Source organism: Anguilla rostrata, chromosome 17, assembly GCF_018555375.3.
Source record: "Anguilla rostrata isolate EN2019 chromosome 17, ASM1855537v3, whole genome shotgun sequence".
Classification (NCBI taxonomy): Eukaryota; Metazoa; Chordata; class Actinopteri; order Anguilliformes; family Anguillidae; genus Anguilla; species Anguilla rostrata.
The window spans coordinates 25,167,323-25,189,948 of NC_057949.1; the positions used below are offsets into that span (position 1 = coordinate 25,167,323).

The window sequence follows — 22,626 nt, forward strand, 5'->3', positions numbered from 1 at the left end:
GAGAACTCGGACTGATGCATGCAGCATTGATCAGAATCAGAATCAGAATCAGGTTTTATCAGAATCAGAATCAGGAAACTGATTTCCACCAGAGCTCTTCAATTACCCAAGCGTGCTGTCGAATTAAACAGTCCTCTTGTACCAAGCTGAATAGAGAGACTGCACTGTTGTACAAAGATGTGGAGAGAGACCATCCTTTTGTGCAAATGGGCAGGAACTGCAGTTTCGTGGTTTGCTGCCCAGTGAAACCTCCCCATCCCCGCTACAGGTGTCTCTTCTTTCACTCTGCATTAACGTTTCTCCAGGAATTAGGTACAAGAAGTACGCGAAGTATACGAATTATGTGCACGAAGAAGAAGAAGAAGGTTAGTAGGTCTGTGTGATATAAGATTATTTAGTACCGCTTTGCTTTCGGCAACCTACGCCAAAACAACCTACGCACGAGTAATCAAATGCCATGCAGTGCCCAAACCAAAAACTGCATAATAATAATAATAATGAAAATATCCATATCCACGGGAAGGGATAATCTTTTCATCAGGGATTAGTGATACTAATATTAAGATAGGAGGTTTCGTCTGGGGCAATGGATGAGCGCCGTTTAATACTGGGTTGCTTAAGACCCTTTAAAAGCTCTCTCGAGACCGACGGTTTACTAGCCTACTGCACGCGCGAGGGGCATGGTAGTTGTATTTCATATCGTGTTTCTTGGTTTTAATATTTCCGTGCGTCCTTCCATTTCTCTCCTCCTTTATATTTTCGTGGAACGAAGTTGTGCAGCGCTACGTGCCAGTTGGATCAACTGTTAGGAAACAACTTTGTTCTCGGTACGTCAATTTTTATATAGTGGACTTCTGCGGCCATCGCTGCTGGGGATTTTAAGAATGACGTCTGTGGAGTCGAAGACAGAGACGTGGAAGGGAACCGAAGAACTCGCACAGGTTTGTGATGTATACATACACACGACACACGTATGCAAATTAATTTGACCCTGACATTTCACGGGACTTACTCCTGCGGAACCAAAGTAGAGGTGTTCTCTCCAGTTCTCAGTTCGTTTTAATTATGAATATACTCATTACTCAAATCATTAATCATGGATTAATTAGACTACAATGTTTGTGTACTTTATTTTCTGCAAAGTTTAGCTTCAAATTTAGCTTCAACAAATTATAGGCTTCAATCAGCCCTTCACCTTAATTGATAAAGAATAACGAATTGTTCAATGGGGTGATAATAAGTAATTGAACAACTAAATTAAAACGGCAAGTAGCTTTGCCAGACCATCCGTTTCTCTTGGATTCTTGAGTTTTTCTGGGATGGGATATATGGCCCCATTCTAACATGCTCGTATTAACCGTAGCTTGGTGTATTTGCCGGTCTTGGATGGATATACGCTCATGTTAGTAGCTGACAGGTAAGGATGTGTAGGCCCGTGTCCAATGGCACCTCTTGAAGAGGGGGTTGATTTCTGATTGGCTGCATGAAGCTGCTGCCATATCTGCTGCAGTACATGTGCCTGCCTGATTTATCACTTACACCTCACCTTGCCTCACTGGCTGATAACGACTGGTTTCAGTAATTTGATGCATTTGAAACGCCAATAGATTAAAGCAAATTCGGTGACTTTCCTTTGACATTTTCCTGCTGTATCTTCATACACGTTCATACAGGAAAGTGTTTCAGTTTTTTGCCTTGGCTATTTAGCATTTATAAAGGCCAGAAGGAAAGAAGCTGAATATAAACTGACCGCTGATGAGCTTTCCCTTGCCTTGTTCTTGATTAGTTGATGTGTTGCAATTCATGCTGTTGTCCAGCAGGGGGTGGCTGAGAGCACCGTGGAACTGCTGGAGCTGCTCAGCCATGTGCAGGGAGGGCGCATGGACGAGCAACGCTGCCTTTTTGACCCCAAGAAGATCCCCTGTACCCCGAAACACACGGATGCAACAAAACCTGGTCAGTACTATCTCACCCCAGAGCCCCCCCCCCCCTTTCAAATACTCATCCCATGCACACTTATTTACCATTTCCAATCAGTATTCGTAAAAAACATTTTTACAATTTTTTTTTTGTTCAATAATTTACAAATGTGCCTTTACGGTCATGGCTGTGCCGCCAGCACACCACGAGCAGTGCAGCCGAAGGACATGCACTCAGCGAACGTGTTTGTCCGTGACCGTCAGAGACCGCTTTACCGCTTTAACACTGTGGTACAGATGGAAGCCAGCTGCTGTTCGGAGGAGAAGTACATCTCACTGACCACAACCAGAGCCTGTGTGCGCTAACCATTCCTAGCCCTTCCACTGCCCCGTGAACACACGTGTATGCATCTGCGTTTCTGATTCCTCCCCAGCCGCCGGCTCGGTTGCTAGGCCACAGGCGGTCTCCCGCGGCGATCGGGGGGGACGGGGGCCGACTACAGCTGAGAACGAGACGGACCGCTTGTGCAGCATGGTGTCCAGAGTTCAGGTAGATTTCTCGCCGCTCAGGCGGAGTGCACAGCCGCGTAGGCCGATTGTATTTCAGTGCAGGCACACCTGTAGTACAACGAAGTTAGTCAGCGGCTCATGGCGATTCCTGCTTTTCACCCCTCTGTCATCTGGGATAGGTTCCAGTCCCAGTAATCCGGTATTTTCGTTTGTTTCTTCTCTTCTGTCAATATTGAAAATATCATTCATCACATGAAAACCTGTTTGGGCTGTCAATTGAAAGCACGTACTAAAACTGAATAAATGAGAGGCATCAACTGTAAAGCGCTTTGGATAAAAGCGCTATATAAATGCAGTCCATTTTCCAGTCCATTTGAATGAATTAATAAATAACTACATAAATGAAACAGATTCTTGAACAATATGAGTATACTGCACTGAAGTACAATTGACCTGTAGCACAGTGCTGATTGACTATAGGCAAATTCACTTTCAAACGATACATTGTCTTTACAATTAGTTAATAGAAGTTTTTATCAAATTTATTTTGAAAAATTATGATGGAGTTCTGCATGTTTCTCAGGGCTCCAGGATGGATGAGCAGCGATGCTCTGCACCCCAAATCTTTCTGGCCCCTGGATCCCCTCCCGCTCCCAGGAAGGCTCACTCCAGGCCTGCTTCCCCTACAGCGACCCCCTCCAGCCAGCGCCCACCTGGGTCAGCCTCCCTCAGCCCCACCCCAGATAAAGAGAGAGTTCAGAGGGATGGCCTGCACACAGCTCAGGTGTGTAAAGATTAATATGAATCTGCACAGGTACTGATTCGCTCCTGTATCAGCTCAGTAACATATTCTGTAAATGCTTTTGTTTATATATCCCATCTTTGTAAGGAAGGGTAGAACTAGGTGTGAAATGGCAATAAGCCGACTTGTGATTGGCTGTTTCTTGCCTTGATCTGTGCTCTGATTGGGTGATGTGTAATGCCCAGCAGGTAGTGGCTCCTGGTACGGTGGAGCAGGAGCAGTTTTTCTCCATGCTCAGTCACGTGCAGAGAGGGCGTATGGAGGAGCAACGTTGTGTTTTTGACCCGAACAAGAGGAGCGTCTGTACCCCCAAACACTCTAATACAACAAAATCAGGTCAGTTCCTCGCAGCTCCAAACACCGATACCGCACACTCGGGTTAAAGCTGTGCCCCAAATCCTAAATACCACAAACATAAGAAATGTATTAGTTCATATTTATGTTCCTCTCTAGTCCCCACTCAGTCCTCAATGGCAGACATTGATCAACTGTTCAGCATCTTGGCCAGCACTCAGAGCCATCACCTTGACGACCAGCGTGTGTCACTCAACTTGCTGCCAGGGTTACAGGGAGTCTCTGGCAGTGATCAGGAAGGACGGGGGAAGTCTGTGGCTGGAAAGGAAACCGATGAGCTGTGCAACATGGTGTCCAGACTCCAGGTCAGTCTCTCCTGAACAGGTATAGAGCTGCACTGCACAGGTGGACTGTATTTCACTACAGGTAGGACATAGAAGAATACATCCTCTTGAGACCTGCAGAAAAAATAAAGTTTTTTTGACATAAGACAAGTGTATTGGATGACCAAAACATGTTGCATTGAAAATATTTTCTAAAACATTATTTATTTTTTATTGAATGTCCCTTGTAGTGTAGGCTTTATCAAAATAGAACACATGGTTCTTCCAAATAAGACCAGAGACTTGGGACAAAAAGGAATGATCAGTTCTCAAGAGGATAAATCAACATCAGTTCAATGTGATTATAGCGCAGGTAGACTGTTGTTTTTAGATGCACAGTACCTCATGGACCTGGCTTGTGACTCACTCACACACTCACTCACATTTAGCAGGCTGAAGAGTCTCCACAAGAGGGCGCTATTCGCACTCAAGTCCCTGAATCGTGTTTCGCATCAACGACACTGTGTGCCCTTGTTTTACAAGTAAAGTCCAGGTACACTGCAGGCCAGCACAGGTGCAGCACAGGTAGTATGGAACGGTTTTGAGATGGTTCTGCATGTTTCTCAGGGCCCCAGGATGGATGAGCAGCGATGCTCTGCACCCCAAATCTTTCTGGCTCCTGGATCCCCTCCCGCTCCCAGGAAGGCTCACTCCAGGCCTGCTTCCCCTACAGCGACCCCCTCCAGCCAGCGCCCACCTGGGTCAGCCTCCCTCAGCCCCACCCCAGATAAAGAGAGAGTTCAGAGGGATGGCCTGCACACAGCTCAGGTGTGTAAAGATTAATATTAATCTGCACAGATACTGATTCGCTCCTGTATCAACTCAGTAACATATTCTGTGAGTGCTTTTTGTTTATATATCCCAGGGTAGAACTAAATGTGAAATGGCAATGAGCCGACTTGTGATTGGCTGTTTCTTGCCTTGATCTGTGCTCTGATTGGGTGATGTGTAATTCCCAGCAGGGAGTGGCTCCTGGTACGGTGGAGCAGGAGCAGTTTTTCTCCATGCTCAGTCACGTGCAGAGAGGGCGTATGGAGGAGCAACGTTGTGTTTTTGACCCGAACAAGAGGAGCGCCTGTACCCCCAAACACCCTAATACAACAAAATCAGGTCAGTTCCTCGCAGCTCCAAACACTGATACCCCACACTCAGGTTAAAACTGTGCCCCAAATCCTAAATACCACAAACATAAGAAATGTATTAATTCATATTTATGTTCCTCTCTAGTCCCCACTCAGTCCTCAATGGCAGACATTGATCAACTGTTCAGCATCTTGGCCAGCACTCAGAGCCATCGCCTTGACGACCAGCGTGTGTCACTCAACTTGCTGCCAGGGTTACAGGGAGTCTCTGGCAGTGATCAGGAAGGACGGGGGAAGTCTGTGGCTGGAAAGGAAACCGATGAGCTGTGCAACATGGTGTCCAGACTCCAGGTCAGTCTCTCCTGAACAGGTATAGAGCTGCACTGCACAGGTGGACTGTATTTCACTACAGGTAGGACATAGAAGAATACATCCTCTTGAGACCTGCAGAAAAAATAAAGTTTTTTTGACATAAGACAAGTGTATTGGATGACCAAAACATGCTGCATTGAAAATATTTTCTAAAACATTATTTATTTTTTATTGAATGTCCCATGTAGTGTAGGCTTTATCAAAGTAGAACACGTGGTTCTTTCAAATAAGACCAGAGACTTGGGACAAAAAGGAATGATCAGTTCTCAAGAGGATAAATCAACATCAGTTCAATGTGATTATAGCGCAGGTAGACTGTTGTTTTTAGATGCACAGTACCTCATGGACCTGGCTTGTCACTCACTCACACACTCACTCACATTTAGCAGGCTGAAGAGTCTCCACAAGAGGGCGCTATTCGCACTCAAGTCCCTGAATCGTGTTTCGCATCAACGACACTGTGTGCCCTTGTTTTACAAGTAAAGCCCAGGTAGACTGCAGGCCAGCACAGGTGCAGCACAGGTAGTATGGAACGGTTTTGAGATGGAGTTCTGCATGTTTCTCAGGGCCCCAGGATGGATGAGCAGCGATGCTCTGCACCCCAAATCTTTCTGGCTCCTGGATCCCCTCCCGCTCCCAGGAAGGCTCACTCCAGGCCTGCTTCCCCTACAGCGACCCCCTCCAGCCAGCGCCCACCTGGGTCAGCCTCCCTCAGCCCTACCCCAGATAAAGAGAGAGTTCAGAGGGATGGCCTGCACACTGCTCAGGTGTGTAGAGATTAATATGAATCTGCACAGATCCTGATTCGCTCCTGTATCAACTCAGTAACATATTCTGTAAATGTGTTTGTTTATACATCCCATCTTTGTAAGGAAGGGTAGAACTAGGTGTGAAATGGCAATGAGCCGACTTGTGATTGGGTGTTTCTTGCCTTGATCTGTGCTCTGATTGGGTGATGTGTAATTCCCAGCAGGGAGTGGCTCCTGGTACGGTGGAGCAGGAGCAGTTTTTCTCCATGCTCAGTCACGTGCAGAGAGGGCGTATGGAGGAGCAACGTTGTGTTTTTGACCCGAACAAGAGGAGCGCCTGTACCCCCAAACACCCTAATACAACAAAATCAGGTCAGTTCCTCACAGCTCCAAACACCGATACCACACACTCAGGTTAAAGCTGTGCCCCAAATCCTAAATACCACAAACATAAGAAATGTATTAATTCATATTTATGTTCCTCTCTAGTCCCCACTCAGTCCTCAATGGCAGACATTGATCAACTGTTCAGCATCTTGGCCAGCACTCAGAGCCATCGCCTTGACGACCAGCGTGTGTCACTCAACTTGCTGCCAGGGTTACAGGGAGTCTCTGGCAGTGATCAGGAAGGACGGGGGAAGTCTGTGGCTGGAAAGGAAACCGATGAGCTGTGCAACATGGTGTCCAGACTCCAGGTAAGTCTCTCCTGCACAGGTACAGTGCTGCACTGCACGGATGGTTTCATTGTTTGACATAAGACAAGTGTACTGGATGACAAAAACATGTTGCAGAGAAAATATTTCCAAAATATTTCTACAATTTTTATTCGATACCCTCTTCTGTGTGGGCTTCAGCACCGTAGAATGTATGGTTCTTGAGAATAAGACCGGAGACTAGTTTCCCCTATGGGAGACAAAAACGAATTACTGGTTCTCAAGAGGATTAATAAATATCTGTTCAATGTGATTATAGTACAGCTAGATTGGTGTTTTTTTACAGGTAAAGCACAGGTAGACTGCAGGCCAGCACAGGTGCAGCACAGGTAGTATGGAACGGTTTTGAGATGGAGTTCTGCATGTTTCTCAGGGCCCCAGGATGGATGAGCAGCGATGCTCTGCACCCCAAATCTTTCTGGCTCCTGGATCCCCTCCCGCTCCCAGGAAGGCTCACTCCAGGCCTGCTTCCCCTACAGCGACCCCCTCCAGCCAGCGCCCACCTGGGTCAGCCTCCCTCAGCCCCACCCCAGATAAAGAGAGAGTTCAGAGGGATGGCCTGCACACAGCTCAGGTGCGTAAAGATTAATATTAATCTGCACAGGTACTGATTCACTCCTGTATCAGCTCAGTAACATATTCTGTGAGTGCCTTTGTTTATATATCCCATGTTTATAAGGAAGGCTGGAACTATGTGTGAAATGGCAATAAGCCAACTTGTGATTGGCTGTTTCTTGCCTTGATCTGTGCTCTGATTGGGTGATGTGTAATTCCCTGCAGGGAGTGGCCCCTGGTACGGTGGAACAGGAGCAGTTTTTCTCCATGCTCAGTCACGTGCAGAGAGGGCGTATGGAGGAGCAACGTTGTGTTTTTGACCCGAACAAGAGGAGCGCCTGTACCCCCAAACACCCTAATACAACAAAATCAGGTCAGTTCCTCACAGCTCCAAACACCGATACCGCACACACAGGTTAAAACTGTGCCCCAGATCCTAAATACCACAAACATAAGAAATGTATTAATTCATATTTATGTTCCTCTCTAGTCCCCACTCAGTCCTCAATGGCAGACATTGATCAACTGTTCAGCATCTTGGCCAGCACTCAGAGCCATCGCCTTGACGACCAGCGTGTGTCACTCAACTTGCTGCCAGGGTTACAGGGAGTCTCTGGCAGTGATCAGGAAGGACGGGGGAAGTCTGTGGCTGGAAAGGAAACCGATGAGCTGTGCAACATGGTGTCCAGACTCCAGGTAAGTCTCTCCTGCACAGGTACAGTGCTGCACTGCACAGGGAGACTGTGAGACTATATTTCACTACATATATCGATGGCAGTACAATGCAGCTTTAGTGCTGGTAGGCCGGTGGATATTTGTTGGTGAAGTCAGAATTTGGCATTTGGCTTTTCAGGCTTTGGGTTTGTCATCATTGTCCAAGTCCTAGTGAATGGCAAGAATCGCAAATGGCGTTAACACCAGGGTTCTTCAAGATTCGCAAAGAAAACGACAGAAAATCAAGGGCCGAGCTTCCCTTCCAGTCTCCTGGAATATTTACCCAAGGAAGACCGTGTCTTCCATCGACAACTTTAATATTCAAAAATGCCTGCGCTTTATGCTGCGATTTATGCTATTCAGTCTCCCGTAATCTCATTCTGTTGAAAAGTAATTATTTAATTAGTAATGCATTTAAATTAAATCGGCCTCTGGAATTACGCCCTGCTAATCTGATCACTGAAAAATAACTAAAAATAAATTTGGATGTTCGCGTTACCACGGTAAAGGAGTGCAGGCAACGGTACAGTTGGGTGTATGTTACTCTTCGTACTTAGAGTACAGGTGCAGGTCTTGTCTCTTCTGTTTGCTCCAGGGCTGTAGAATCGAGGAGCAGCGATGCTCTCTACCTGTGGCACTGAGTCCAGGGCCCCCCAGATCAGCCTCCATGAGCACGGTTACCCTCGAGTCCACCCTGCACAGACAGGACCAGCTCCTCTCCGCCCCTAACCCTGCCCCGCCCAGGAAGGCCCGATCCAACCCCTCTTCTCCCAGCCGAGCCACGCCCAAAAAGTCCCGGTCCAGACCCAACTCTCCCAGCCGGGCCACGCCCAGGAAGTCCCGGTCCAGACCCAACTCTCCCAGCCGAGCCACGCCCAGGAAGTCCCGGTCCAGACCCAACTCTCCCAGCCGGGCCACGCCCAGGAAGTCCCGGTCCAGACCCCAGTCCCCAAACGCGGCGCAGCACGTCAGCAGCCCCATAGGCCCCGAGGACGACTGCTTCTCCCTCATCCACAGGGTTCACGCGGCACAGCTGCACAGGGCAGGAGACGCGGGGGCCCACGGAAGAGAGGGGGGGAAGCCGGAGAGAGGAGGGGAGAAACGGGCGGGAGGGGAGGGAGGGAAAAGAGAAGGAAAGACAGCAGGAGCAGTGCAGAAAGAGAGAAGGGGCAAAGAGGAGGTGAGAAAAGAGAAGAAAGGAGGTGGGAAGAATAAATAGACGCGGCGCTGTGGCAGGATTCCTGCCCTAGTGCAGCCATCTTGGCGCATAAAATGGCTGAAGTTGGCATGAGGTCCAGTCGTAGATTCTAGAGTAGAAGACTGAAATTTATGTTGTTTATTATTTTGAATATTTCAGTAAAATACTGTAAAGTTTCAGCTGGGTCATTGTAGTTTGAATGAACCTTTATTTATTTTCTTATTTATTTAAATTAGTATATACAATCTGATGTTTTGGTTTCATGAACAGCTTGTCCTATTTAACAAATTAACGCTGAAAAATATTCCTGTTAGAGAAGGATCTGTCTGTTGAATGAAGACATGTGCACAGATAAGAGCAAGATGCCCTGGCATTGCAACATTTTTCGTAATTAATATTTACTTACTGTAATTTTTTTTGTTCAGTGCACCTGTAAGTTAATGGTCCAGCTACTGTTTCTCAAAGATAAAAATTATTTCCAGAGATTATTTATTTGCTGAATAATAATGTTAAAAGATGCATTTTGTGTAATTTTGTTTGGGTTATTATTTTTGCGTTCAGTATTTACTCATGCTGCTTAGGAAACCTGGATAAAAAAAGTTAAGTTTTGTTCCTGTTGACAGATTCTGCTGTTGGAGTAGAGTTTTTTTTTTTAAAGCATGTTTTTGGACTTTGTCACAGTCTTTTGACAAATGTATCAAAGTAATTGAAAGAAAATTGTAATAATAAAATCCTCTCAAAATAATGACATCACATTTATTGGTATGAAACCTTTTCCTTTTCTTTTGAAAATAATAATAATAAGAAGAAGAAGAAGAAGAAGAAGAAGAATTGATGCCCACCGTGAATAATTGATGCCCACTGGACCATGTCCAGTTCCCATCTTAATTTGAAATGGCCAATCATCTGCAACTGCAGCTGCGTTCGTGCACCAACCCTGTGACGATTCCGGAGAGTGAAAACGGTGCTCCTCCAAAAAACCTGTGGTGTCGCCTCTGCCGTTTATTTTCACACCACGGGTTACCCCCCAAGCTCACGGAGAGCAGAGTCGGAGGAAGACCTTTCCACAGCTTTAGCATGCAGTCCGCAGTGCCCCGATCCACCAGTGGGGGTCGCAAGAGGACAATGAATGGAGACTCCTTACTGATTAAACCTTCTCATACCCTGGGCGGAGAAATTGCCAACATCAGAGAAATGGCACTTTGCCCCGTGGAGCATAGGTTTTTGAAAAAGGTTCTGGAGCAGAATTTTTCTGCTGCGGTGAACTTGGGTTTGTGCTGCATTCCTGAGATTCTCAAAAGGAGTCTTACAAATCTCCTCCTTTAAAGGATAACCAAATTAAACAAGGACATTGGGTTAAAGTAGGAGCAATCATTCAAGTAATGTGTAGGGATTATGTAAGAGTATTGGTCAGGGAGTGAATTTAAATTTTATGTTGATTAGTCCCATTGTGGTAAACCAGTTAATTGCAATTAATTGGTATAGCAACACCATGTGGCCTAAACAAAGATTGCACAGGACCCTATAAAGTCCTCCACATTTGATTTTTTGTTGGCGGTATGGTTAGATACATTATTAATGAAACAATGATCACTAATGCCAACACGTCAAGCATGAATCCACAGGGCACTAGGTCTCATCAACCTTTTATTCCATCACATCAACTTTGAGAAAAACCTTTGCTTTACAAAATAAATGCGAAATGAACAGATTTGGAATCGCCATTACGGTAACACTGACATTACTGCATCCTCAAAGATATTACAGTCACAGTTCACACTGCAAGTACACCCACCCTATCATTTCTGCAGCCAGGAGGTGATTACTGCAGCACTCATTAATACGCTAACATTTTATTTCTTTTATAGACACACTGGTAAAAAGATGCAGTCTAGAGGGGCTGAAAATTCCAATGCAATTTTAAAAAAACTAGAATGCTACAGAGAAATGGATGTGAGTTGTGGAATTTCACAAATGATGTAACAATTAAAAATATAGCCGCAAGCAGCGATGAGGGGGCCAAGCAGTCCAGCAGGGCAGAGTCACCATGGCAACTTGATCAGATCATGTTAAAAGCGTGGCTGTAAGCACCGATAGCAAGTTTTATGTCAATCGACCAAAGATTGAGTGTAATTGAGATATGAGCTCACGTCCTGTTTGGGTAATTTGCCTTTGATTTGGCTGTAATGGATGAACGTTTTTGAAAATCAAAAATGCATCAGAGAACATTTTTGAAGGTTGGCCCGAAGACGATCTGTGCCAAGTTTGGTGAAGATTGGGCAAACTTTGTGGCCTGTGAAAAATGTGTAAACCTTTCAATAAAATCCAATATGGCAGCCACATCAATTAGGTTGACATGAAAAGTTGCCATGTCTCGGCCTTGGGACCTCTCACGGTATCACCAGACATGAGAATATTTTTTTTTTTTTAAATAAATGCATAACCAATTATTAGCCTAAATGAATTTTTGCTTATTGCAGCGCCCCCCAGTGGTCAAATGATGGAATTTTTTGTGCTTCCTCAAAATGGGATCCTGAGTCCATGTACCAAGTTTTGTTTAGATATTTGTTTAGCTTATCATCGAAGCATTGCTGAGTTATGACCTCACTTCCTGTTTGGCGGCTTCGCCGCCATTTTCGATTGACTGTAATGGATGCTTTTGTCTCTGCCTTGGGATTTTCCCAAGATACAACCACACATTTGCTTTTTTAAGGCAAACACATCAACAGTTATTAGGCAAAACACATTTTAATTATTGCGGCGCCCCCCAGTGGTCAAATAGCATGTCTTTTTGCATGTCCTCAGGAAGGGGTACTGAGTCTATCTACCAAGTTTGGTGTCGATACATGAAAGCATTGCTGAAATGTGAGCTCGCTTCCTGTTCGGCAACTTCGACGCCGATTTCATTTGGCTGTGACGGACGAACTGTCCCCAATCAGTGTGCCAAATTTCAAAACTTAGTACCATACAGTTCTAGATGCTGCTATAAATACCCTAGCCAGAAGAAAAACATGATGATGATGAATGATAAGATAAGGTAGAAACAAAATGGGTGCCTACGCAGCTTTGCTGCTTGATCCCCAATGACACAAACATGCTAACTATTTACTGAGGGCTTAGGTCCCAAACAGAAATTACCTACGTCACTGATAATCTCACCTGACTGGGTGTGATTCACCTCAGGTCACCTTAACTGAAAGAATTTACTAAATAAAAATTAAATCGAAAGGAGTGATTCAAATAACAATGGAAACTTTTATTTAGGTTCCCCCCCTCATGCCCTGGGGCAGATGCTGAATATGTACACTAGAACAAGCTCCCAATCTCCCTCTTCCCATTAGCTACCCAAATGACAAGCTAACTTGCTAACCATTAGCTATGCACCAGCCTACAGGACTCCAGACTAACTTTTTACATTGTACATACTGCTGTCTGTGACGAGTTCCGGAGAGAGGAAACCAAAAAAAAAAAAAAACCAGAATGACATGAACGCGTATAAAAGGTGCCACCCGATAGCAAACGTCCCTTCCACTCACCTGAACATCGGACAGGCAGCGACTTCTGTACTTCAGCTTAAGTTCCAACTAAGAACACGCCACTTCACAGAAGGTGAACTTGATTACAGAAATACTTTGAGTAGTGTGGTGAAGTTTAATTTGGTCATTTTCTAGGCCGCACACCTCAAACCCCAGAATTCAGCTGATGGCTAATTTGCCTTAAGCCGCGATCGCTCTCTCTCTTGGGGTTTGGTGCCAAACCACAGTCCGTACGGTCACAACCCAGGTATGTTTGCTCTCTCCTTCTGTTTTTTATATTTTATTCTACGATTTGATTGCTATTGTTATTATTATTATTATTATTATTATTATTATTATTATTACTACTACTATTATTATAATCAGAGTAACAAACAGGAACAAAGAATCTCACTGGGGGGGGGGGATGGGGACCTACAGAGTCTGTCTGACTTGTTTGTTTTATCATGACTAACACTACATATATGGGTGGGTAGGGCAACTTCACAGAATATGAACTGGTTTACAGAAATACTTTGAGTAGTGTGGGCTTACAAAATCACTGTGTGTGAGTGTGTCTAAGTGTATTGTTCTTTATTTTTTTATGAATCATGAAGAAAGTATTTTGAGTATTTTGAAAATACAAAATTACTCCACTCTGAAGTATCTTGTTACAAATTACATTTCAATTTTTTCAGCCCTGTCAAATAAAAATTACAAAACACTCGAAAGTAATTGAAATACGTATTTCAAATACAAGTAACAGAAATACTGCCCATCTCTGAACCTACAGAGTCTGTCTGTCTGTTTGTTTTATCCTGACTAACACTATGTAGCAGCAGGTGGGGTGGGGGGGGGGGTCAACTTCACAGAAGATGAACTTGATTACAGAAATACTTTGAGTAGTGTGGTGAAGTTTAATTTGGTCATTTTCTAGGCTGCACACCTCAAACCCCAGAATTTAGCTGATGGCTAATTTGCCTTAAGCTGCGATCGCTCTCTCTTGGGCTTTGGTGCCAAACCACATTCCGTAATTTAATTCTACGATTTTATTGATATTGATATTGTTATTATTATTATTATTATTATTACTACTACTATTATTATCATCATTCAATTGACTGATTGTTTATTGAATAGGATGAGAGTCTAACAAACTGGAACAAAGAATCTCACTGCAATGTTTGTATGTGAGTGACAAACTAAACTTGACTTGACTTGCTGGCGCCGCCTGCTTGTGGACTGAATGCCACACTTACAGAACAAGCTTATACCTAAATAAGCATAAATTTCTGTATGCTGTTAGCTATAAATACATACTTTTCCTTTCACACTGAAACCATTGCTTTGAAATTAAACCAAAAATCATTTTTGATATTTCAGAATTCACCATATTATTAATTCAGCTATGGCTACTGTTGTTCATTGATTCAGCCACTGGGAACCTCCTGCTTGCCAGTATCATCGGCCAGTTTGAAGATGCCATCACAAAAGCGGAGAGTCCCCAGAAAGCCCACTGGGCTAAAGAAAGCTGAAGAAGATGATGAAAATCAGCTCACAATACAAATGGTAATGTCTCTCTCTTTCTCTCTACAATAACAATACAATAAAAACAGTTTAAAATTCTTAATTCACTTTGTGAGCTATTGTATTAGACCTGTTAGTGATGTAGACGTAGATGTTGCTGTGGGCAAGTGGATCTCTCGTTTTTAGAGCTAATGTGACTAAGGAAATAGACAGTGCTGTAAAACTGATGTTTTACTATTTGGCTGATTGCAACAGTTCCATTACAGCTACAAAGCTCTTTGTTTGGGGGGTTCAACTTCATGTATGGTATTACTTTTTAATAAGATACTGTACAGTGTTCATTTGAGGACTTACACTGATGCCAAAGAGCTGGATTCAGCAGTACAAACTAACTTTCGGTTATCTTCTCTTAATTTCAGTGCATTCTCATTGTTGTTGACATTCTAAGCCTAAAGAGCAGAAAGACACATTTACTGGTACAGGTGATTTTTTTTTATTTTAAACTGACTTAATTTGTGTACTTATTTACAGAAAAAGAGCACAGAAGTTCTGAAGAAAGATCTTTCAGAATTCACTGCGATAATGGAAATATTAAAATACAAACCATGGCTTAAAGTTATTCAGGGGAATATTGATCATCTGATATCAACGCCTTCTGAACGTTCTTGGGCGATGGATGGTCCCTTGGATGATGAAGACACTACTCTTTATAAAATAGTAATAGACATAACTGGGGTAGGTCCTGTGAATACAGGTCAATTGACCAAAATTGAAGCAATTCAACCAAAATCATTCCATGCTTATTGCACAGTTATACTAAATCTTTACAATATCTTTAAAAAAACTGGTCATTTAGGACATGAAATATATTTTGTTGTTCATAAATATGTTGTTGAGTTAGATCCCCAAAGCCTGTACATGATACCATGTTCCTATACAATTAATCAATATCAGAATTTGGATGAAGACAATTCATTTCATCATAGAAATGTCTGTTATACCAAATTAAACTTATCTGAAAAATGCAGAAAGAATTTTTCTTTGGCTTTGTGGAGCTATCTGACTGGAAACCAGGCAAAACTGTCTAAATATGTAGAAAAACCTGATGACAGTGTTGCTATACTGGCAGTTTTAATCTCTGAAGTCTTAAGAAATATCGAAATGTTCAATATCAACATCTTAATGGCTATCCGTTTTAAGACCTGGCAAAATTTTCGGGATCATCATCCTATGTTGGAAGGGGGAACCTGGAAACCGCATTCTCCGGGGAAAGACCTTCCACAGAAAGTCAGGCTTAAAACAGAAAAAGTTTGTAAGATTTTAAAAAATGAATCTTCAAACTAATTCATAATTAGGGGCGACTTAGCTCAGGAGATAGGAGTGGTTGTCTGGCAGTTGGAGGGTTGCCGGTTCAATCCCCCGCACTGGGCGTGTCGAAGTGTCCTTGAGCAAGACACCTAACCCCTAATTGCTCCCAACAAGCTGATTAGTACCTTGCATGGCAGCCTTTCACCGTTGGTGAATGTAAAGGCATCAATTAAAAGCGACAACTGAACAATCACCTTGTCATGGTTCTTTATTCTGTCTGCTGTGCGGCGGCATGGGTTGTGCTAATCGACGGGGCAGGTGCAGGGGATTTCTGGCTAAATGTTGGGTATTTAAGGTGCAACCATCGCGCACTGAGGATTCTTGGGTAGCCTGAGTGCGCTCCGAGATTCCCTCTGATTGCGGCTGATGGTTTGCACCTGATCGAGAGCTTATATACTCTCACTCTCTGTTCTTCGCTTTAGTGCCTACCTACGTACACGAAAGCTGGTACAGAGAAAAAGCTCTCGGAGAAACCGTGGTAATAAAAAAGGTATAGGATTTGAATTTAGCTTTTCGTTTTGACTAGTAGTTACACTTTGGTTCTACTAGTCACTTAGCTTTATTCTTTATTTTCCTTCTTATACCTTTTTTGCCTACTTCGCTACGAAGCACCTTTTCTTTTGCTTTTCTCCAGACTGCACTGCAGTCTTACTATAATTCTACTCACTCCTTACGCCTTAGTTTCGTTCTCCTGCCGAGACATTTACTTTGTGTTGGGATATTTTCCCTTAGGAGTTGAGTCTTCTTTTCGTTATTCCCCTCCTTAAGTCTCTTTCTGAGATCTAGTGGTTATTTCACTACCGTGGGTAACTTAAAGAAACCCCTTTTTAATTCACTGTAGTTGCGGGTGGTCGTTACCACTCCCCCACCCTCACAGTACACTAAAGCCAATGGACGTACCATCGACTACAGTGAATTTAAACCAAGCTGTTGCGGCCCAGCAGCTCATAATGAGGGGATTCAGATGTTACTAGCTAGGCAAGCAGACCCCAGCCAAATACAGGAAGAGTTACTTGGTCGCTTGCAACTTCGAGACGATAATCAATGTCGTCAGGGTGAAAAGATTCAGGAGTTAGTGGAATGTGTTCGTAAACTGGCCAACATGCCTGAAACTCCAGTTACACAAGGACCTCTCTTTTCACCAACTCCTCAAACACCCATACCCAGCCAACCCCGAGAACCTAAGCTCCAACTTCCCATACGATACGGTGTGGAACCGGGCAGGTGCAGGGGATTTCTGGCTCAATGTTGGATATTTAAGGCGCAACCATCACGTTTCACCACTGAGGATTCGCTCTGAGATTCCCTCTGATTGCGGCTGATGGTTTGCACTTGATCGAGAGCTTATATACTCTCACTCTCTGTTCTTCGCTTTAGTGCCTACCTACGTACACGAAAGCTGGTACAGAGAAAAAGCTCTCTTAGAGAAAGCGTGGTAACAAAAAAGGTATAGGATTTGAATTTAGCTTTTCGTTTTGACTAGTAGTTACACTTTGGTTCTACTAGTCACTTAGCTTTATTCTTTATTTTCCTTCTTATACCTTTTTTGCCTACTTCGCTACGAAGCACCTTTTCTTTTGCTTTTCTCCAGACTGCACTGCAGTCTTACTAAAATTCTACTCACTCCTTACGCCTTAGTTTCGTTCTCCTGCCGAGACATTTACTTTGTGTTGGGATATTTTCCCTTAGGAGTTGAGTCTTCTTTTCGTTATTCCCCTCCTTAAGTCTCTTTCTGAGATCTAGTGGTTATTTCACTACCGTGGGTAACTTAAAGAAACCCCTTTTTAATTCACTGTAGTTGCGGGTGGTCGTTACCACTCCCCCACCCTCACAGTACACTAAAGCCAATGGACGTACCATCAACTACAATGAATTTAAACCAAGCTGTTGCGACCCAGCAGCTCATAATGAGGGGATTCAGACGTTACTAGCTAGGCAAGCAGACTCCAGCCAAATACAGGAAGAGTTACTTGATCGCTTGCAACTTCAAGACGATAATCAATGTCGTCAGGGTGAAAAGATTCAGGAGTTAGTGGAATGTGTTCGTAAACTGGCCAACATGCCTGAAACTCCAGTTACACAAGGACCTCTCTTTTCACCAACTCCTCAAACACCCATACCCAGCCAACCCCGAGAACCTAAGCTCCAACTTCCCATACGATACGGTGGGGAACCGGGCAGGTGCAGGGGATTTCTGGCTCAATGTTGGATATTTAAGGCGCAACCATCGCGTTTTACCACTGAGGATTCCCGGGTAGCTTGAGTGCGCTCCGAGATTCCCTCTGATTGCGGCTGATGGTTTGCACCTGATTGAGAGCTTATATACTCTCACTCTCTGTTCTTCGCTTTAGTGCCTACCTACGTATGCGAAAGCTGGTACAGAGAAAAATCTCTCTTAGAGAAAGCGTGGTAACAAAAAAGGTATAGGATTTGAATTTAGCTTTTCGTTTTGACTAGTAGTTAGACTTCGGTCCTACTAGTCACTTAGCTTTATTCTTTATTTTCCTTCATACGCCTTTTTTGCCTTCCTCGTTACGAGGCACGTTTTCTACCCCACCCTCACATTACATTACATTAATTTGGCAGACGCTTTTATCCAAAGCTACGTACAAAAAGTGCATTTTCATGATCGTAGACAACTGCTGAACACGGGTTCAGTAAGGTACAATTACTTATTTTGTACAGCTATTTCTAGCCGAGAACAATGAACACTATCCTGGTCTAACATCTCACAAAGCAACAGGGTAAAATGTTTCGTATATGTGGTGTAATATATTAATTTCTATTGCTATTCACTGTGTTGAATATGGTATCATTAGCATGTTGCTGGCGGAAATGCAGGCAGCCAGTTAATTATATGTCAGTGTGTAAAACATACAAGTTAGCAGAAAAATGGTTAAAACGAAAGGTTATAGCTTCTATCTCCTTGTAGTGGTGATATTGCCAATATATTAATGGGTAAGAAAAGCAAGCTATTTGAACCTGTGGAAAAGAAAGAAAATGAATGTTTTCTGTATGATTAGTCTGGTTTTATACTAGGTAAGTGTGTTAAGCTGACACGCTATATAAATAGTATTTTTCCTTTTGAAGAAGTGAACAGCGCTAAGCAGACATGTTGTTTAAAGGGCAGTACTTACCTTTATCGCATGAGAGATATGTCCTGCTTATTAATGCAGGGATTTATATTTTGGTTTGGTTAAAAGGAAACTGTTTAACTGAATGGTCCATAAGAATATAATTGAGTGCTGTAAAGAAAATAATACTTACCTGTGCTGCAAAAGAAATGTTATGAAAGAGATACTTACCTTCAGTTACATTTTGAAATTGGAAAATGCTTACCTTTGTTGATGATGAGACAAATATAGTATAATTATTTACTGTATTCCTGTTGAAAATGTTATATGCTGTACTGTAGTTTATAATGAAAGTAATGCAGGGGGGGTGATACTATGTATGCTAATATGTACTGGTTTGATTTTTGTTTATTTTTGTCATGTTATACATAAAGAGATTGCAATACTGTTTAAATGCAGTTAAGTGAAGTACAGTCATGTAGTTGTTTCAGGAATATTGAGGCAAGTTATATGATTGTTGCTGTATTGATTCACCTGTGAAACAGTGAGTGTGAATTGCAGGAGCTACCAGACAATGCCTGTGTGTTAAGAGTATTTTCTACTATTTCTGCAGTAAAATAAAACCCCCCACATTGAATATGCTACACCGGAGTGAAGCGTCATTCCTAAGAGTGTAACATTAGTTTCACTTGTGTTTATATATAGATGAGGGCATGTTTTTGTTCAGTTTAGCATAGTCAGTATAGTTAGTTAGGTTCGAAATATTTTCGGGTTTCAGTTGGTTAGTTTCTTTAATTTCTAGAATTGTTAGTTGTTGTTTGTTCTTTGTATATATAAATAATTGTGTAAATAAAATTAATCATTAATAGTCATTCATTTTGTTACCCCTAGACCATCTCGGGGACATAACAGTCTAAGTTTCCTATTTTTCCTTTTTCTTTTGGGGAGGGAGGTCTGGTAGTCTAGTTATCGTGGCTTTATTGTTGTAGTTTAGTTTTTTCTGTTTTGTTAGTTTAGGGAGAAGTCCTGGGTCCGACGGCCCACTGCGTGGTTGGCCCAGGCTTCTCCTTCCTTTTGTTCTTTTTGGCCAGACCTCCCTGCCCTTATTGCTTCATTATTTGAGTATTTTTGTGTTTTGTTAAATAAATGCATTTGCTTGTTTATTATAATTTGGTGTGGCGTCCTATTAATATGTTTCTGCCTCATGGTACAGTCAGTGGTGTTTGAGGCTTGTGGGAAAAACAGGACCCAGCCTGGGCCAGAAGAGCTGGGTGTTCTCCTCACACTGTTGAACACTTCTTCAAAATATACACTTCAGAGTCTGATGAAACTGGATTTATTGCAGGTAATTCAAAGATAACATGCAAGAACTCGGGCTGATCTGCACATATCAATGCAAACAGTCTCAAAGCATTCCACAAGTACTTCACAGAAAACACATAAGACGCACACACGCACAGACAAGATACACAAGACATACTGAACTCCCCTTTACATTACATTACAGGCATTTAGCAGACGCTCTTATCCAGAGCGACTTACACAACTTTTTTTTTTTACATAGCACTTTACATTGTATCCATTTATACAGCTGGATATATACTGAAGCAATGCAGGTTAAGTACCTTGCTCAAGGGTACAACAGCAGTGTCCTTACCCGGGAATCGAACCTGCGACCTTTCGGTTACAAGCGCAGTTCCTTACCCACTGTGCCACACTCCGTCCTCCGTCCACACTGTTTCTCCCTTGGGCCGAACACTCCCTTTTAGCCTATCTTGTTAGCTGCTCCTGTTGTGGAGCTGAACCCTCATGCTTACATCATTTTACTTTACTCTTTCCCATACATCACTGTTTCTCATTTTTCAGACACCATTATTTCCAAGCCCCCTTCCTTTCTTTAATTAAAAAATAGGCATTCCCTTCTCTTATCTAAGTCTTCCTCCCCTTCTTGGCATCAGACATGTGTTCACCTCATTTATCTCCTGCGGGATTTTATCATTCACAACACGTTTGTATGAAAGGCCTAGTTTGTATGCCAGAAGCTGTGCTTTCATTGTATATGGACTTTTACAGCTTGTGTTTTATATTTAGTGCAAACCTCTACAGATTATTACTGTTTTGACCAAGATCTGGCCATTGCTAGTTCTACATATACTTCTTTTGTTAATAATATACTCCATCTTGGTGGTGATGGTTGGTGATCTTAAATGCATTTCCTTCCCACAGGCTGTAACAGTTTGTGATGATCAGATTCACCTACAGGGTCCAAGTTAAACTACGCGGTCGTTCCCTGCACTTGGAACTGTACTTCCCTCTAGGGTTTTCAACACACTTGTTCCTGGTAATGGTTATACACTTTGTTGTATGTCGCTCTGGATAAGAGCATCTGCCAAATGCCTGTAATGTAATGTAAAGGGCTTTGGATAAATGCTCTATATAAATGTAGTCCATTTACCATTTTTTATTATTATTATCAATCTTGCAGAACATGCTCTGTTGAGGAAGAATACAAAAAATACAACCTTTGTCCATTTTGTACTTTCTTCCTTAAATGAAACTATTTGACTGAAGACAACTCTACACTTGACCAACATGTGGAACAACATTCTTTTTGAACACGCAACCCTACCCAATCGAGAGAAAATATTTGCTTCTCCTAACAGTTGCTTTAAGAGTAAGGTGACATCTAGTTGACAAAGGAGAGAATGCAACAGGCTGTAAGAGGAGGGATTGTGAACAACCTTCTCAGAAAAAGCCCTCATCTTCAGTGTGCTGGCATGTTCTGTTGTCTAGAATATAAACCTGGCCATGTCACTTCTGATCGTGGCTGTGGTCCCACCAGGGTATACGTAATTATCCATATTCTCATCCAGAGAGGGCCCCACATCTGACACCATGCAAGAGTGCCTCCTCTGTTCATTTGGAGAACTGCAGTCTGCCTGCACCCGCTGCACATTTACTCCACCAGTGCAAAGACAGTACAGTTCAGCAGGGAACTGGCAGATGGAAAAAAAATGATGTCGCATTCTTTTTATGGCTTCATGTTTAATACCCCTTGCAAATCTGATACTCACAGTCTATCAGACACCAGGGCACTATAAACAGAAATGTACACAAAACAATTACTTTATGCTGTAGCCAGTAAACCAAACAATTTTTGTAGCATCACATTGGAAAAAGATACTTGCATACACAGGATACGATTACACCTTGGGGACTCTTCCATCTGTAGTTCTATGTACAGAAATGTCTGATACAGCGAACAGTTAATAAAGAGGGGAGGGCGGACTTCTCCCTGCATGGCTCTCTGTATGGTTGATTGAGAAGGTAGAATGGCATAAAGGTATGCACTCTATCACCCACAATCCATCACGGTACATCAGAATCGCATGGGGATAGCAGCAACAATTTATATTACACCTCAGATACGTCCCATGCAGAGGGTTCTCCTCTAGCTTTGATAAACAGGTTTGAGGTTAGAGTGTATCCAGCTAAGGACACTCCTTCCTTCGTTCCAAAGTTCCACTGACACCACATGCACCGCGGTGGGCCAGATCAGCTCCAGCACACTCAGACGGCCTCTCCGGAACAAAGGCCTCAGGGTCTACCGTACATGCCTCAGCTCGGCGCTGGGTAGCCAGGGGTAAATCAGGGGTAAATCAGGCCCATAATGTCTGGGCGCACAGACAGTGTGACAGAAATCAACAACACACACTGGTCATACGTTACGCCAAGCAATGACATTGGCCTGTTCCTGCAAAATCCAAGACAGCGATGACACTGGGATGTGGAGAGATGTGTGCTCCGTGTGCAATAGTGGCAGGTCTGTGCAGTTTGGAGGTTTGCAGACT

At 43.1% G+C, this 22,626-nt stretch overlaps 2 protein-coding genes across 4 annotated transcripts; both read left to right on the forward strand.

Annotated features, from left to right (window-relative positions):
* Positions 1–578: 578 nt before the first annotated feature.
* On the forward strand, positions 579–3,614 carry LOC135244092 (G-protein-signaling modulator 1-like). The gene is made up of 5 exons (XM_064316291.1): positions 579–941; positions 1,821–1,956; positions 2,354–2,469; positions 3,013–3,213; positions 3,420–3,614. Exons 1-5 carry the CDS (start codon positions 885–887, stop codon positions 3,612–3,614), a joined length of 705 nt encoding a protein of 234 aa, XP_064172361.1. The 5' UTR covers positions 579–884.
* Positions 3,615–3,734: 120 nt separating this feature from the next.
* LOC135243759 (serine/arginine repetitive matrix protein 2) lies at positions 3,735–9,939 on the forward strand. Of its 3 annotated transcripts, none has more exons than XM_064315779.1 (11): positions 3,735–3,890; positions 4,476–4,676; positions 4,868–5,018; positions 5,136–5,341; positions 5,929–6,129; positions 6,333–6,483; positions 6,601–6,806; positions 7,198–7,398; positions 7,605–7,752; positions 7,870–8,075; positions 8,689–9,939. In XM_064315779.1, the coding sequence occupies exons 1-11, from the start codon at positions 3,873–3,875 to the stop codon at positions 9,310–9,312; spliced, it is 2,313 nt and encodes a 770-aa protein (XP_064171849.1). In that variant the 5' UTR covers positions 3,735–3,872; the 3' UTR covers positions 9,313–9,939. The 3 variants fall into 3 exon arrangements, with proteins under 3 accessions (XP_064171849.1, XP_064171850.1, XP_064171851.1); XM_064315780.1 differs by having other exon boundaries at positions 6,336–6,483; XM_064315781.1 differs by having other exon boundaries at positions 4,871–5,018.
* The last annotated feature ends 12,687 nt before the right edge of the window (positions 9,940–22,626 follow it).